The sequence below is a fragment of the Cyprinus carpio genome, chromosome B3 (genome assembly GCF_018340385.1).
Source record: "Cyprinus carpio isolate SPL01 chromosome B3, ASM1834038v1, whole genome shotgun sequence".
Classification (NCBI taxonomy): Eukaryota; Metazoa; Chordata; class Actinopteri; order Cypriniformes; family Cyprinidae; genus Cyprinus; species Cyprinus carpio.
This window is the reverse complement of record NC_056599.1, coordinates 24,809,280-24,827,132: the sequence shown is the minus strand read 5'-3', so window position 1 is coordinate 24,827,132 and position 17,853 is coordinate 24,809,280. Positions and strand designations below refer to the sequence as shown.

The 17,853-nt window shown below is 38.7% G+C and overlaps 1 protein-coding gene across 5 annotated transcripts in view; it reads right to left on the bottom strand.

Moving 5' to 3' along the window:
- LOC109054554 (RNA binding protein fox-1 homolog 1-like) overlaps nt 1-17,853 on the bottom strand; it is a 257,712-nt gene that overhangs the window by 115,874 nt on the left and 123,985 nt on the right. The window contains exon 1 of one of the 5 annotated variants that reach the window (XM_042720375.1): nt 2,957-3,617. The exons of 3 other annotated variants lie outside the window; for them this stretch is intronic. In XM_042720375.1, coding sequence (XP_042576309.1) covers nt 2,957-3,055 — 99 coding nt within the window. In that variant the 5' untranslated portion in view covers nt 3,056-3,617. Of the gene's footprint in view, nt 1-2,956; nt 3,618-17,853 lie in introns of those variants that run through there. One more of the 5 variants, XM_042720371.1, reaches the window with a different exon arrangement.

Below are 17,853 nucleotides of genomic sequence, written 5' to 3'. Positions count from 1 at the left end.
CATTACAGAAAGTGTACAGAAAAAAAAAGAATTATGCTGCATACTTTCAATTCAGTATACCATTTATAACATTTATTTATAGTACTTACTTAGTATAGCATTTCACCTCTCTAGCAGTACTGTACATAATTACAGTCAAAAAAGTGTACAGAAGAATAAAGACACATATATATAAACTATAAAAACAAAAACACACAACAACTCGCTATAGACTTTTATTTTTATTACTTTGATGCATGAGCCTTTTGAGAAAGAAACAGTGAAAAGCAAAAGTGTCCAGGAGGCGTGATGGTGTATGGGTGTGCTGGGTACTTAAATAAATGAACAGCACTAAGCAGATGTAATGGAAAGGAAAGAGAGAGGAGCAGTTAGGCATAGTCAGCACAGATGGGAGCAGCGAAGAGAGAGAGAGGAGTGATACGGGGGCTGTAAAAGATCTGCTGAAAGAAAGCTAGAGCCATGTGACTTTGGGCTGGATTGATTTTAGCCGTAAAGACCAGGCGACCACACCTCCCACACCACCCACTCCAGGTCAGGCTGGGGTCCTGCGGCAGGAGGGAGATAGGAGCGGGTGCAGGACGCCCCCGGCTTTAAGGGTCAGGTGAGGTCTATCTGGCAGCTGCTTAAACCTGCCCCGCTACTGACACAAGCACTGTACAAAACGCCCTAGTCCTGAGGGTGAACCCAAACAAATAGCATTAGTAAAATGTGCTGGGAAAAGCACACATATACGTAGGGATAACATATGATATGCAGTGACTGCTGGGCTTTTAATAGAAGCAAATAATTAAACGTCTCTGTTCGACATGAAGCTGTCGCTAAGAGACGCTCCGGTTTTATTAAGTAATTATTTGCATTGATGAAAATAATTCTGCCACTGGATACAAACAATCTATAAGAACTCCAGCTTACAGGTCCTGCTGATACACAATAAAACATAAACTATTCTTAGACAACATCATTCCGCATGCCAAGTACACGTGACCCACATGTAAAGAAAGCAAATCGAGAAAAAAATATAAAGTTGCGTCGTCTGTGCCTAGTCCTGAATGAGACCCCAGCTGTAGTGAGATGTATTCAAAATGTCTTGCATCTCAGCTATAAATAGTCTAAAAGACCCAGATTCCCAGTTCACTCAGCACACGTGAACACGCACACACACTCACAAAACAGAAATGCTTGTGCAGGCACATAAATATTTGAGAAACAGAAAACTAAAAATCAAGTAAATCAACCTCTATGTCACGATGCACCAATCCAAGCTAAAAGAAAAGAAAAAGGATTTTGCCAAATACAAACTCGGACTAAAAAAATAAAACAAAATGACTGTAATATAAAAACAAAGCAACTTTCATGATAAGAAAAATTATTAAAATAAAATAGCATCTGTTCCCTCCTTAGAAATTAATGACTGATACTCTGGCTTGATTAGAGAGGGGAAAAAACTTGTCTCTTTGTTAGAAAAAAAATATATTTATCACTCAGATGTATTTGCAATTAAACTGACATGGAATGCAATTTCTATTGGATAAGACAAAGGTTAGAGATGTCACTGAAGGTTAATGGTGGCTCGGTGCGACAGATGAAAGTTAAATGAGATCACTGATCTCAGTCACATCGAGTCTGGAGAGAGACATGCACTGGCACATAGGATCTGATGACTGATCAATACCATAGATTAACTTTTGATTTGATAAATCCCTTTGAATTGTCATCACTCTAGGAGCAGACTCACTGTTTGGAAAAGGCACTGATGACAATCAAGTGTATCAGATAATCAGGGGATGAAAAGACGCCCAAGGGTGCAGTCTAGCACATTAATGACTCTAAATTAAAAATCTCTTTCTTTTTTTTTTTTTTTTTTTTTTTTTACTGTGCAATATGATCCAAGTTAATCATAAAAGAGATTTAAATATAATCTAATAAAAGTAATTATTAAAACAACAACAACACACACACGAAATCGAGAACTAAAGCAAGAAAAATGCATTAAACAGACACATGCACACACAATATGCTGAGCACATGAGTATATCATGTAGCAAAGTCATAAGAGTCAGCAGAATTGCTTATCACACAGTAAAACCACATGAAGTGTTTTACCTCTGGAAAATCAGCTCACACTCTTTCAAACAACCTTAGGATGTGTAGTTATAAATAGACTACTTTTAAGGCTTATTCAAAACAGATGACATGTCAGATTATTTATTTAAACTGATCATGTGCAAACTTAAATAGTGACAGATGATTCACAAAAGATGCACGACCAAAACGCAAACACACTAGTAGACAAAATCTCTCTTTTACCAAACTGTCCAATTTCATCTGTGTTCCACTTACACTCGGTTGCACACCCACACTCATACATGCTGTTTGTGGCAAGCCGCTTGAACATTTATTCCTTACTAACTAATATCTATTTTTCAAGTTACTAGCACTTGTTTAATTAATTAGCAGTAAGTAACCCAACAGTGACTAGTAACATTTTAAGTTTCACAAGTTTACAAATTCATTAGATTCTATAATATCTTTAATAGTGACTTGTCTGTTTTCCTGGGGCCAGATGCATAAACAGCCACTAAGTTAAGACTTTCTTAAGAACTAGTTTGACCAACTAGCAGTTAACCAAGAGGTAATCAGTCGTACTTTTCAGATTTAAATTGCACCAATCTACCATTTTGTAACTGAATTTAAAAAGTTAATGACCTTTTTTCAAGAAGAGGGGAAAAAAGAGTGTGTGGAATATACAGTACTAGAATAGTTACTATTGAGATGGCAACTAGTAGCAAAGGCTGTACAAGAGCCTAAAGAAGTAGCAGCTAGCGACTAGCTTGACAGAACAAGTACAGGCATCTAATATATATATATGCTATGCATGTTAAAACGGCTTGCCACAATCCGCGTTTCGCATATTCGCACTGGACTCCGCGGGTCGAAGAGGAGCTTGCTCACTCACCTGCTGTAAGTACATGAAAGTCAAGGCACAGGAGAGCTGAGGACACATGTCCACGTTTGGCAGGGCGACGCATGTTCCGCCCGTCAGGGGATGCTGCATCGTGTTTGCGTCCGCTCGTCTTGTCCTGTCCGCCAAGTTTCACGGGGTTTTAAAGACTGCTTTAGCAGGATCGGTTGCTGTTATGAAGCCTTTTAGCAGCCAGCGGAATGTGCGCAAACGCTAGTGAATAACCGGCTACGAGCGAATGTGGACGTTTGAGCGCGAGCGTCCCGGTGGTGAGCGAAAACACAGCGCGCGTTTTTTCTTGTCCGTGATGATTTGAGTGAAGCCCTTGTAAATATGCACGAAACTCTATTCAGTCCTATTCTGGCGCTTGTAAATAAACTCAATCACGGGCGAGAGAGAGTTGGTGACTGGAAGCAGTGAAGTTGAAGCGGGTGTGATTTTCCATTCGCTGTCACAGGAGTCCGGGCGCACCGTCTGTTTCATTGAGCAGCATCTGAATCTCCGAGGCGAAGTGATGCGGGGCGGGGGCCAATCCTAAATCACACATTCATTTTTACCGGGGGTGGTGGAATCTCTTCGTTTTTTCTCTTGCGTGAAAGTGAATTGTCCTTATAATTTATTATTATGGTGCCACATAAAGCTTGCACATAGAAATGAACCTCTCAGCACGTAAACAAACTGCCATCACATTTGTGTTCCATTAAAATCATTTCATATCAGCCTGTAATGCTTTGTGCTGAAAGGAAGACCTGTCCAACCTAATACCTTTACTGAATTTATATCACTTATAACACTAGGCTATTTACTATTCCACTGTTAAACAAACTAAAAGATCTTATTGTGGATAATCACTGGATGAAGTTTCTCTTGTAACACTTTGAGTAAAACATTTTTTGTTGTTGTTTTATTATTTTGTACAGTGTAAAATAGAATAAGTAAACAGTTTAATCCTTTAATGGTAGCTATATGGGGGTGGTGGGGGGGACTATTCAATATTATTTCTTACAATATTACCCAGCACTATATATTTCAGTTGGACTTAGTAGGCTACACAATTTTCTTTCTTTTTATTACTTTTTTTTTTTAAATCATAATTATTATTATGAGCCCCTAACAGTTGAGTTATACATAAAGGTTGCATTTAAATGTATCATTCTGTATTGACAGAAATCATGTAAATCATGTAGTAGTGCTCACCTAACAGTATAAAACATGTATAAAAATATCTGTACAAAAGCTAGCATACAAAAAGAAAAAAAAAGGAAAAAATGAAAACTGCATGACAAATTCTGTAATATTTTAGATGTTTACATACAGTGTGTGATTTAAATTTACCATGGTAACCATATGTTCTGTGAAAATGTGATATGTATGTAAATGTTATAAGGACTGTCGTAACTATGGTAATTTGCAATTAGACCACTTTTATCAAAAATATGTTTGATATGTAAAATATTGAAAATAATAATAAAAAAATCACTGACATAAATGCAGAACTGTAAGTGCACTCCTACTATGAACCATCTGAACCATTTGGTTCATGATTTCCAGTAGTAAGAAAAAAAAAAGATACTTGGCTATTTTACAATGTAGTTCATCCAGAAGCCCTCTGAAGCTACTGCATCAAAAATATGCTTGTCTTTGAGAAAAAAAAAAAAAAAATTCCCACATTATGTTTGATTTTCAATGCGTACATCCTGAAACAATGCTGGTGAAAACTGTATTTGACAAATGTGCTGAAAAAAAAATAAAAATAATAATAATTGTGCTGATAGTCTTTTTAAAAAAAAGACAAATGTGCTGATAGTCTTTTTAAAATGCAAAGAAATAAAATGACTTTGGATGAGCCAAATCAGTAACTATTTGTTAAAAAGGAAGCCTTGCACAAAAAAAGAAGAAAGAAAAAAAAGGTTCACTGAGCAAACTGAGACAGCGACATATAAGGGCAGCACATGAGAGTAACTGCTTATCTGAATCATAAAAGAACTTTTGTGTGCACACTAGGCCAAATGTTAGGTTCTAAATAATTAATTAAAGCACACACAAATGTTTGAATTTATTGTTCATCACGCTTCTTTTAAAACCACTCTGGCCCTTATCTCCTTATCAGCAGCAAGGCCTTTATTTTAGATTCATTAACAGCTGTTAAATGTTAAATACAACTGATATTCAACCAACGAGCCGACCAAGGTCTAAGCAGAAAGTGCAAAGATATACAGTAGGGGGAAAAAGAATTTGAATTATTCATGTTCTTTCTCTTTAATCTTTTTCCCTCCCTCTTTGCACCACAACCTAAGGTGACTCGCAAATCCATAACAAGATTTCATATCCTTGTTACTTTAAAAGAGCAGAGTCATAAAAATCAATGTTTTTCTATGTTGCACGAGGGGCCGTAATTAAAAAGGGCTTCTGAGGAGCCGGCAGACATGTATTATGGAGAGGGCAGCAGACTGCTTTGCTCCATTTTACTCTTTTTCTTCTCCACCCCACTCATAGCCTGAAGGCAAGACTATTTCTTCCCCCTCCCCATCCATAGATGTCTTCTCGGCCTTTCCTCCTGCATTCCTCCATTTTTTTTTCTGTCTTGATGCTACAGAGTACAAAATATTAACTGGACCGTCAACCAGTACATCTTTTTTTTTAAATTTTTTATTTTTTTTAAAGAAATAAAAGAGCATTCGGCCAGCGTTTCATCGCAGATAGTAGTGTTTATTTGGCTGCGTGTCACTGTGCCTTTGACATGTGATGAGGCATGGCTGCCCTTTGCAGCGCGTCTGTTGTCTTCGCCTTTACTGAATAAATAAGCAGGGACTGCATATTGAGAGAGAGAAACCTCGTTTATCTCTTTGTTTGTCAGTGATGGCTCTCTCTCAGATTTCTTGTGTACATTGTGTTATTGGTCTGTCTGTGATGGGCAGAAAGAGGGGGGAGGGAGGGAGGCAACAACGTTTCTAAAGCTTGTGTGCTTTTTTCTTTTGCACTGTATGGTACCGGAGAACAGCCTAATGTCAAATTCATTCAAAGAATAGCATGATTCTATTAAAAATGAAATGAGCAAAGCTCTGATCTTTGCCATGCTGAAAACTGGTGAAGTTTTTTGTGTTACTTAGACAACAGTTTACTACATATTTCTACATCAGATCTTTTGGCATCAAAACAAAACGAAAACAAGTAATTGGATTCATAATGTCTGCAATAAAATGAAAACGATTGTTTATTCGTTATTTACTTGTGGTTGTTCCAAACCTGTATGCCCTTTTCTTCTAAGGAACATAACGAAGGTATTTTGAATAATGTTTCAACTGTAGACTGCCTAAACAATGAAATGCAGTGAAATTGCATAAAAAATAAGAAACAACCAAACACTGATACATTTTTCAAAATACCTCATAATAGAGATTTAGAGTGATATGAGTGTTATTAAATAAATATAGAATGTTTGATTTGGGTGAACTGTCCCTTTCAGACATATTTCTTAGTGAAAGGGAATACAGTATAAACTCAATAATATTGGCGAATATTATTTTCCCCACCCGGGTTTTGGGCGGGGCTTCACAGTATAAGTTATTGCATTTTTGATGAGAGTTATTCTTTCAAGTGAGCCGTGATATTATTGGCGAATATTATTTTCCCCACCCGCACAGCCTTGGTTTCATCAGCAGAGGCGGGAAAGTTATTGCATTTTTGATGAGAGTTATTCTTTTTCCACCCTTACATTTACATGCGCAGAGTAACATACAATAAGACCAGGAGCAATTTGAGAAAGTAAATAAATACAGCTTTAGATAGATTTTGGACAAGACCAAAACAACAACAACAAAAATGTCTCTTTTCCACTTAGAAGGACCTGAACATATAGTATTACCTCTGTTAAACGTTTTCCACAATCAGTGCTTTTATATAACTGCACAACAGCAATAGAAACCACCCCAGAATAAGGAAGAAACCATTTAAGGTGAGAAGAAAATTTAATCATACCCTGAGCTGGAAAACAGATCATGGTTATTTCAAGCTTTTACTGTTTAGATTGAATTTCACAGACATTTTATAGCTTCAGTAACAGACAGAAAAAGTGAGCTTGGTGTAATAACTGTTATTGTGTGCCATGGTACATGTCAACACTAATTAGAAGGGCCTGCTACATATGCACCTGAAGAGGGGGAAAAAAAGTCCTTGTCATTGGCTAATCCTTAATACTTATTTTGCTTTGCCGTTGCTCATTTGCAATACACGCTTGACGCTCTGTTGTGGTGTTATCAGTTAGATATGACAAACACAAATACAAATCCCTCCCCATGAATTGTGTTTCTAAAAGCAGCCTGCTACCCACCACACCACAACAAATTGACTCTCCTGTTAAAAGGCAACATGGTTGGTTGTTTCCATTATGTTTTTTTAATTATTAATGACAAGCTCTAGAAGGCGCACCAACAGGAAAGTCAAAGATGGAGATGTGTTTTTCTAAACAACAAAGCGGTCACGTACTTGTGACATTTTCTATCAAAACGACAACTAATATCACCTTGTCGTCCCACTTAGAGGGCAAAACACAAAAGAAAATCCACACACATATGACAAACAACACATCCCTCAGATGTTTGCGTCGAATCATGGCAGCTTTTGGAAGTGCAACGCAACTTTTGGCGTGTTTAGATCCCTCCGAGTGTCTGAGTAAATGAGCTGTGGCAGTGCTTGCCACATTGTCATTTAGGATCAGGTTGGGTGTATTTCAGTAGCAGGGTGCGGAGCTACAGGCCTGGGCTCCATTTCAGCCTGTGCACCCGATGTGAGCATCACCACCGCTGACAGACTAATAAGGAAGGACTGGCTGCCTCCACCCCATGTCAGGAAGTTGACAGGACTGCAGCAGGTGCTGAACGTGTAGGGAAGATTGATGAAGTCACATGGAGGTGGATTGCAGAGAGTCGGTTTGGTCATTGTTAGTGTTATTTTTCATTATGATCCCGGCTTGCTTAATGTAAATCCTAAGTCAGGATGATGGCTAACATCCTCAGCCACAGCATGATGGGTTTTGTGCAGAAAAATCAGCCATTATCTAGCCGGGCTGAGCGGGAACCGATGAGCCAGGCGTTCGGGCTGTGATGGCTGAGACTCATTGTAAATCGTATTGTTTGTTTCTCCCGGTTAGTGGAGAATGCAGGCAACTTCTCCAATCATTTCCAATAGGAAAATAAAATAAAAAACGACAGAACCGAATAGGAGCAATAGATTTTCTCCATTCGGGGCTGGAAATAGAAGCGCGGGACTGCGGCGGGCACGAAGTCTGGCGCGGTCACGGACTGCATAGGAATTCAAACCGTCCGTCTCCTGATATGTGACACTTTTTCAAACGCCACAGACGGCCGCATCAGCGACGATCAGCGCCGGGAGGCTAATCAGAGATTCCTTGCCGCTCTTTTACTTTGCACATCGCAGAATTTGGAAAAGTCAGTTTACATGACAGTAATTACAGAAACAGATGGGGCTCCGGCAAAAATACGGCGGCGCAGAGACAATGGGCCCAATGCATGGGGGACTTTCGGGGGCAATGAGGAGTGCAGGCAGATTGCATGGCAGCTGAGACTGCCTTTCATTAGCACTTGAGTGTGCGTCTGGAAGCAACAGAAATGTGAGTCGTTTGTTACCCCGCTGCTGTCTGCGCTAGGGGCCTGCAAATTGATTACTGGGTGGGACGAGGCAAGCGATCCTTAGCACCTCCACACAGCTGGTTACCTAGAGCAGAAGCTGCAGAGACGCTAGCTGTCCACCCCCAGCTTTGGCTTGACAGCAGCTGCTGATCTGCGCTCATTGCAATGCATTAAGACTTTGCTGTCTTTTTAATTGGCAACAAAAACAATCCCATCTCACCGTTAATCACCTCTGTGGAAATGTGTGGGGGGGAGAAAATGAAGAGAGAATCGGTGCCTTTTCTTCTTTTTCTATTTTCTCCCTTTTTATTCTTTTTTCCAGTGTTCCCATATATAAAAACCATGGAAACCGAATATCCTTTAAATAGAAGACAAGCGCTCAGAAAAGATGGAGGCCAGTGGTAGAGTGCTAATTAGATGTTTGTGGGTGCTAAAATCATAACAAATAATGCTGAGGTGTTTTTTCTACCAATTAGTTCTTCGCCTCATAATCGAAACCCCAAAGGTCCAGAGCAGATATATACGGGCTATAAAAAAAACAACGCACTAAAAGGATGTTTGTACAAACAGGGACAGGGGAAGGGTTGTGGACAGGGCCGGGGTGAGGGCGTGCGCTCTTTATGCCCAGACGGCGATTCAGAGCGACATCTTAGAGAGCTGGGGCAAACGCCATGGATGACTTCCCCGTGCTTTCACCAGGCACTGCCATTAGAGTGCTTTAGCTTCCATTAACGTGTCACTTTTCTTTGCTGCAGAGCCCATGAGGAGGGGGCGATTCGTTCTGACAGGACCAGGGGCTGTCACATGCAGTAACGGTTCAGCACCGACCAACAGGAAAAGCCTCGGAGCTGACGGATCCGCGATCCATCAGAGCTGACGTGCGGGCCTCCTCCACCACGGATCCGACTGAGGCGTGTGGACAGGAGTCCATTAATTAACCGCTTAATATGTGGAGCTCTGAAAGTCCTGCACCGCTGAGCATGGCGCTGTCTTGATTCCAGTGAGTTAAAAGAAAACAAAAAATGGAAAGATACAGTGCGTAAAGAAAGATTCAAACCAGTAATGAAAAAACTTATCAAAGGTGAAATAAATGACGTAAAAGGGATTCAGTCTGCTTATGTGTTACATTCACATGGACATTCTATAATTAGCGGATTGTGTGATTCTATAAGAACCATCTCAAATCCAAGAAAATGAACTGACAAAAGAATGTTTTGACTTTGTCAACGATAACAAAAAATGACATATTTATTTTTTAGTAAAGTCAATGAATATAAAATGACAAAATATTATTAATAAGGTTAAATAATATTTTCAGGAAAAAAAAAATCTAGGACCTTAAAACTGTGAGACACATTTGAAGTAAATGGGTTTCACTGATGTCTCTACGTCTCTACATCTATGGTATAATACAACAGCGGGTCCAAGTACATCAATATTGAGAAAGTCTTGCGAAGGGATGCTGCGTTGAAGTCATTAGCATATCATTAATTAGCTTGCCACTTCCTTATGAAGATTGCAAAAGAGCAAGGGCCCTCCGGAGGGACTCGCCTTTATTTAAGTGGCAGCGTGAGGTAGGAAACAATCGGAGGAGTACTCGTCTCCCGAGACCACTCCCTGTAATCATCAGCTGCTGCTCTGAGACACGCCCTGCTCATTCATACACCCGCTCACACAACCAACCTGGAATTCAAACGCCAGCTAACCCAGCAGCTGGCAAATTATATCAAAATGTCTGATGTTTGCGCTGAACTTCGGAGCCAGTCAGTCTTACTAAAAGGAGGACAGATGGTACCGTTTCTTTTGTTACTTTTAGCATGTACAGGCAAACAAACCGGCTTCGCCGTCATGATGTTTTATGAGATTTGACAGAACGAAATCTTGATGCAAATCATAACGGACATCACACACAGACTGAAGCAATCTCCAAATAAACTTCTGCAAGATTCAGCCTTACACTCAACATGTTACAGCAATGTTACTACTACGTGAAGGCATGATTTACACAATCATTGTACATTTTGCCATCATTTATTTTTCTTGGTCACTTCAAACCTGTATCAGACTTACTGTCTTCTGTGGAACACAAAAGATGATTTGAAAAACATTTTTTTTTTCCGCATACAATTTAGAGTCAATGGGGTCCAAAAGAAAGTCAATTGGATACCATTGACTATGGACACACACAGTAAAAAAAATCCACTAAGACATTTCTTAAAATATCTTCTTTTGTTTTCCATTGAAAAAAGAAAGTTGGGTTGAAATGACATTAGAGTGAGTAAATAATGACAATTTTAATTTTTGGGTGAACTACCCTTTTAATGAAGCCCAAAATCAATTACCAAACTCTAAATGATCCGTCCATTTCCACATTCTCCATTTCCAATCACTGTGTTCTCATGTAAGATCATCAATTACCTCGCTACTTAAAATAACCGTCGTTCCTACTATATTTCCGAGCTTATTCGTCCGATTCTCGCTGCTCATTAAAGGCCTCTCCATTTGTTTGCTCACCGCAAAGGTCCTTAAATCTGCCACAACATACAAAAAGAGGCCAATTCCACTTTTCCCTGCGGTGTTAATTGAGGGAGCACGCTGTCTCCTGATTAATTATGTCAATGTATAAGAAACATCCTCTTTTCCAGTGCTGCATAAAAAGAAGTTCAGGTCTGAGCAGGTCTGCCTCAAAGCATTGCACAATGAGCTTAACTAGTAGCCAATAGATTACATCTGGACATCATGTCAGTGTCTTATTATGACAGGCCTTGACCAGAGATTTCAGCCCTCTGTCGCCCCGGGGCAAAAGGGATCAAGCTCTTCCCGGACAGAGATAAATTCACTCCTTGAGTGCAAGCATTTCTAGAGGGATGCAATTTGAGTGTTAACGTGATGTAACACGATATTATGTGTTACAAATAATGCAAGGTGTTAATAAGTGAATTGTGAAATGCCGTTTCGAAACAAGTGGAGAGACCGACAGAAATGGGTAGAATTATCTGGTGAACATGTTGAGGAAAACACACACACAAAAAAAAAAAAAAAAAAAAAAAAAAAAAAAAATGCTCTGACATGCATAGTCTTAAAGCTGGCTTGCCGTAATTACCCAGCTGCTGAACTACTAGGGTGGCAGGAATGAAAATGAGTACCAATTATTAAATGCACCACAGAGAAGATAGAACACTACAGGAGGTCCACAATGGGACTCATGTTGCTTTGCCATAGCTCCATAAATGCTAAACGACTCAGAAAAGCATTAATATTCCAACTGTTCCATCACTGATTCCAATTTAAAAGAAAAGCAAGCACCTAGATATCATTCCAGTCAATGAGACGCCTCTAAGAACTATTGCGTTAGCCGCCTGATGCATTCCAATGAAGGTTTCACACCTGTATGGAATGCATTGCACATCCTCTCAGAGTTGAGACAACAGGAAATAGCCACACACTGCAACTAATAAATGTGAAAAAATGGACCTTACCCAGTCAACAAGGTGTGTAGATTAAAACAAAAGAACAACAACAACACTTGTGGTCAAAAACTTAATTATCATCTTAAAAATAACCACAGGCCTTTATCAGGATAAAGATAAAGTGCTAATTAAAAATTTGACACGACAAATCAAACTTTAAAAAGTTTACAAATTTGTTTTATTTGTTGTCGCAAATCTTTATTACCTTGTGGCCCAAATCATATGACTTTCTCATATTACAAACCTTTGTGACCTTAAAAAGAGATACTGTATATTCTTGATATTATTTAAAGATATTTCTTGAGAGAATAAATGTACAAATTTTAGTAGGATAATATTGGACAACTGGGTTGGAAAAAATATATATTTATAGATAGAATAAGACCAGATTTTCAAAAAACAAAACAAAAAAAAAAACAATTAATCATTATTATTATTATTGTTATTATTATTAAACAATAGCTGACTGTAATATTATTGTTATTAATAGACAAACTATAAACTAGGTTCTGAACTACTGTAATAATATTTTTATAATTTGTCTTGGACTGAAAAAAAAAGGTGTAAACAATTTTCACTCAGAAGTTACTAGTTAATTTCACAATTAATTACAAAGCAAGGTAACACACTGAATTAAACAAGAAATTTTAGCAGAAAGACTGAAAAACTAAAATCTACTTGTAAAATGTACAGTGGGGAAAATATATATTTGATCCCCTGTTGATTTTTGTAAGTTTGCCCACTTACAAAAAAATGAAGGGTCTGTAATTTCTTTGATAGGTTTATTGTAACGTATAGAGACAGAATACCACCCAAAAAATCCAGAAAAAAAACACATTATTTAAAAGTTAGAAATTGATTTGCATTTCAGTGAGTGAAAGAAGTATTTGATCCCCAAGCAAAACTTGACTTAGTACTTGGTGCAGAAACCCTTGTTGTTAATCACAGAGGTAAGACATTTTTTGTAGTTGGTCACCAGGTTTGCACACATCTCAGAAGGGATTTTGATCCACTCCTCTTTATAGATCCTCTCTGAATCCTTAAGGTTTCTTGGCTGTCGTTTGGCAACTTGAAGTTTCAGCTCTCTCCACAGATCTTCTATAGGATTGAGGTCTGGAGACTGGCTAGGCCCCTCCATGACTTTGAAGGGTTAGTTCACCCAAAAATGAAAATTCTGTCATTAATTACTCACCTTCATGTTGTTTCAAACCCGTAAGATCTTCGTTCATCTTCGGAACACAAATTAAGATATTTTTGATGGAATCTGAGAGCTGTCTGACCCTGCATAGACAGCAACACAACTGAAATGTTCTCAAGTCCAGAAACATAGCAAGGAGATCTTTAAAATAATCCATGTAGCATCAGTGGTTCATATGCCATTATATGAAGCTACAAGAATACTTTTTGTGTGCAAAAGAAAAAAAAAAACTTTACTCAACAATTTGTCTCCTCTGCATCACCCTGGTGCCATTTTGGAGAATATCCTTTGGACGTTTGCTGATCTGTTATCAGCTGCGTCTCGCTGGATATGCTGTTTCTATTCAGATCAAATCACAAAAACGTAGGAAATGGATCTGGCATGACGTAGCTGACACAGAACAGCATACGTTTATGGATATTCTTCAAAATGGCACCAGGGTGATGCGGAGGAGACAAATTGTTCAATAAAGTCTTTTTTTTTTTCTTTTGCACACAGAAAGTATTCTCGTAGCTTCGTATAATTGCGTTTGAGCCACTGATGCCACATGGATTATTTTACAGATCTCCTTGCTACGTTTCTGGACTTGGTAACATTTCAGTTATTTGCTGTCTGTGCAGGGTCAAACAGCTACAGATTCCATCGAATCTTAATTTGAGTTCCGAAGATGAATGAAGGTCTTATGGATTTGAAACAACAGGAAGGTGAGTAATTAATGACAGAATTTTCATTTTTGGGTGAACTAACCCTTTAATGAGCTGCTTCTTGAGCCACTCCTTTGTTGACTTGGTGGTATGTTTCGGGTCTTTGTCATGCTGGAAAACCCATCCATGACCCATCTTCAGTGTTCTGGCTGAAGGAAGGAGGTTCTTCCAATATTTTACAGTACATGGCCCCGTCCATTTGCCCCTCAATGCGGTGAAGTCATCCTTTACCCTTAGCAGAAAAACAGCCCCAAAGCATAACGTTTTCACCTCCGTGCTTGACTGTAGGGATGGTGTTCTTGGGGTCATAGTCAGCATTTCTCTCCCTCCAAACACAGCGAGTCGAGTTAATGTCAAAGAGCTCAATTTTGGTCTCATCTGACCAAAGCACTTTCTCCCAAGCCTTCTCTGAATCATTTAGATGTTCACTGGCAAACTTTAAACGGGCCTGTACATGTGCCTTCTAAAGCAGGGGTACTTTGTGGACACTACAAGATGTCAGTCCATTGCGGCATAGTGTGTTACCAATGTTGTGAATGTTATCAAATAAATATTTTCCCCACTGTACTCAAATAATCTTTGTATTATTTACAACTTTGAAATTGACATTATTCTTATTCTTTTTGTTCTTATTTTAAGGCTAAACCTCAATACATTTTGTCAGCTTTATGTTTAAACTAATAAAAAAGTAGTCAATATGGCCAAAAAAATAAATAATAATAATTTGTGAATGACTAAGAAAAAACTATTGATAACAGGTATTGCTCAGTCTGTTTCCACCAATAAATGTGACCCACTCATTCTGTCTTTCTTTCTTTCAAGCGACTCATCTTGCCATTCACAACGACTCCTTTAACGTTCACCCTGTATTATCCTGGGACTTATTAGGTAGCTATATCGTGCCAGCACTCATACTAAGATAACCCTTACTTGGTCTTATCACCGGCACACAAAAGCATGGGATCAAATAGGCCTCCATGTAATCAATCTTTGTCAGCGGCATTACGGAAATTACCTGTCACAACCATCATGGTCGAGATTGTGTGATTAAACACAAACTTTAGAAATAAATGCCCAAGGGTAGCAGAACATGGGTCTCAGCAAAGTATATTTCAATTGAGACAACCCCCCCACCCCCTCCCCTCCACCATCGCTCATTAATTGCTCAATTCTACACGGAGGAATTACGAATGACACAATGTTCTCTGGAAGTCAAAAAAAAAAAAAAGAGGGCCGACAGAATGTGGGAGATCATCACAGACTATTGCTTGTAGCCGCAGAATGATCTTTCATTATCTTTAATTCAGATAGGCAGTGTTTTCTGTCATTCCGCTGGGCTCGTGACATTACTGTTTTTCCTGTTTCTAAAATAGAGCTGAGAAGTTAAATGGATTTAAACCTTTGTTCACCGCAGTCTTGTGTGCAGGACGCACTTAATGGAAATGAGTGTTTGTGTCTGACAAGATCGGAGGTGCACGTGCTGACCTGTAGCTTAAAAAGAGAACTGCTAATTCATAGTACAATTAAAAGAGATTGACACGTCAAGCTCTCGCTCCCTTTCTTCTGGTCTGCATCCACCGTCTCAGTTCCACAGAGAAGCTGAAGCTAATTACATTAATGTTAAGAGAAACGTCACATTCCAACACATAAACAGACGTTTTATGCTTACATACTTATGCTCTTATCTTAATTGCGTCCGCACACACCTGCACGCATTTACAGAAACTGGAAAAAGATGAGTAAAGGGTTTTATAATGGCATTCATTTAATTATGAGCATATGAATCAAACAAGCTTATGTGCTTGTACAATGTTTACATCCTGACAATACATATAAAAAAATCCTCTAAACTGTTCAAAGGTAAATGCATAAAGGTTATTGTGGTTCTATATGTGACTGTCATGGTCACCAAGTGGCTTTATCAGGCTTTACTGCTTGAAATCTGTTCACGCAAGTTTCCAAATGCACTATTTACTGCTGACAGAAATCATTTTTGAGCATTCAAAACTGTGTGGCTTATATTTTGTTGAGTTATTTATTTTTCAACTTCTGTTTACAAGGTTAGCTTAAAGGTTCACTCAATTTGGATGAAAGACCTTGCAAAATTGCAAAATGACCTTGTTCTGCGGCGTTCTCAGGCAGCTACAGAGAGGAATAGGAATAGAAATATTCAAAATTTAATCCCAAGGATTCACTCTGACTCCAAAGGAATATTTTGTCCTTTGAGAAATAATTCATGCAATACTGTATGTGTGGCAATGAAAATGATATAAGGTTAGGCATTAGATTTGATATAATAACTTATTTAGTGTTGTTCGTATAATGGACTCGATTATGTCAAATTTAACATTTCTTTAATAAATTATGAGATGAGTGAGAGTAAAAATGTCACCTCATCTTTATGGATCAATGTTATATTCTATGCCTATCAACTGTTCCCATAATTCTGATTAATACCCCTGTCCGTTTCTTAGGAAAAATATATTCATAGTCACACTGTCTTTTTTGCCGCATCTTTTTTCATAGTGGACAAATCTGCATTTAAAATTTCAGAGGTCTCAGCACATGCTGTATGGAAGAGCCCATTACTTTCCCGGTTTCACTCTGAACTCTGCGCACTGGTTTATTCCTGAGTGATCAAAGAGTGCCAAACTGTCAAAATCCAACAGTCCCGAAGACCAGGGTACAGCACATTTGATTTTTTTAAGTCATCGAATACACAAACAGCCCTGCACAATAGAGAACTTTTTATTCTTCAAATCCCTTTAATGTCTAGGCCTTTGCTGAAGCGCTACTTTATAAGTTCTGGGGTCAGTAAATAAGAGTATTATTAAACATGGCTGTCAGCAGACTGAACAAGCCGAAGCGGTCGACAGCTTCCTACTAAATTATTTACAGCATGACATGCAGCATGAATTTGTTATTCTGTTTCTTTAGGTCCCACTATAACAATGTAGAGCTGCGGCTTTTCTTCTGCGCATTCCCCACCTGCTCTTCTGCTCTGCATGTTACACCCATATGCCACTGCTAGCAGCGGGTGGACGCAACCAAAGATCATTAGCTTCAGACGCGGCAGGAAACGCTCAAAACTAAAAATACGCCAATCAATGAGATGGACTAGCTGTGTTTTTTGGATCCAAACAGACTCTTGACAATCACGAGACTTCCTTGCTCCTATACTGTACAATTATGATTGCCAATGTCTAGGCATGCATGGAATCTACACCTTCAACGGCTGCCATTCACAAATATACCGATTCCAGACCACTGTGTGTGTGTGTGTGTGTGTGTGTGTGTGTGTGTGTTTGTTTATTAATTATTTGGCTAAACAATGTTCAGATCAATTCCACAAAATTATGCAGCACAAAAAAAAAGTGTGTGTGTGAGTGTGTATATATATATATATATATATTATATATATATATATATATATATATATATATATATATATATATATACACTCACCTAAAGGATTATTAGGAACACCATACTAATACTGTGTTTGACCCCCTTTCTCCTTCAGAACTGCCTTAATTCTATGTGGCATTGATTCAACAAGGTGCTGAAAGCATTCTTTAGAAATGTTGGCCCATATTGATAGTATAGCATCTTGCAGTTGATGGAGATTTGTGGGATGCACATCCAGGGCACAAAGCTGGGGGCCATTTTAGTACAGTGAACTCATTGTCATGTTCAAGAAACCAGTTTGAAATGATTCGAGCTTTGTGACATGGTGCATTATCCTGTTGGAAGTAGCCATCAGAGGATGGGTACATGGTGGTCATAAAGGGATGGACATGGTCAAAAACAAAGCTCAGGTAGGCCGTGGCATTTAAACGATGCCCAATTGGCACTAAGGGGCCTAAAGTGT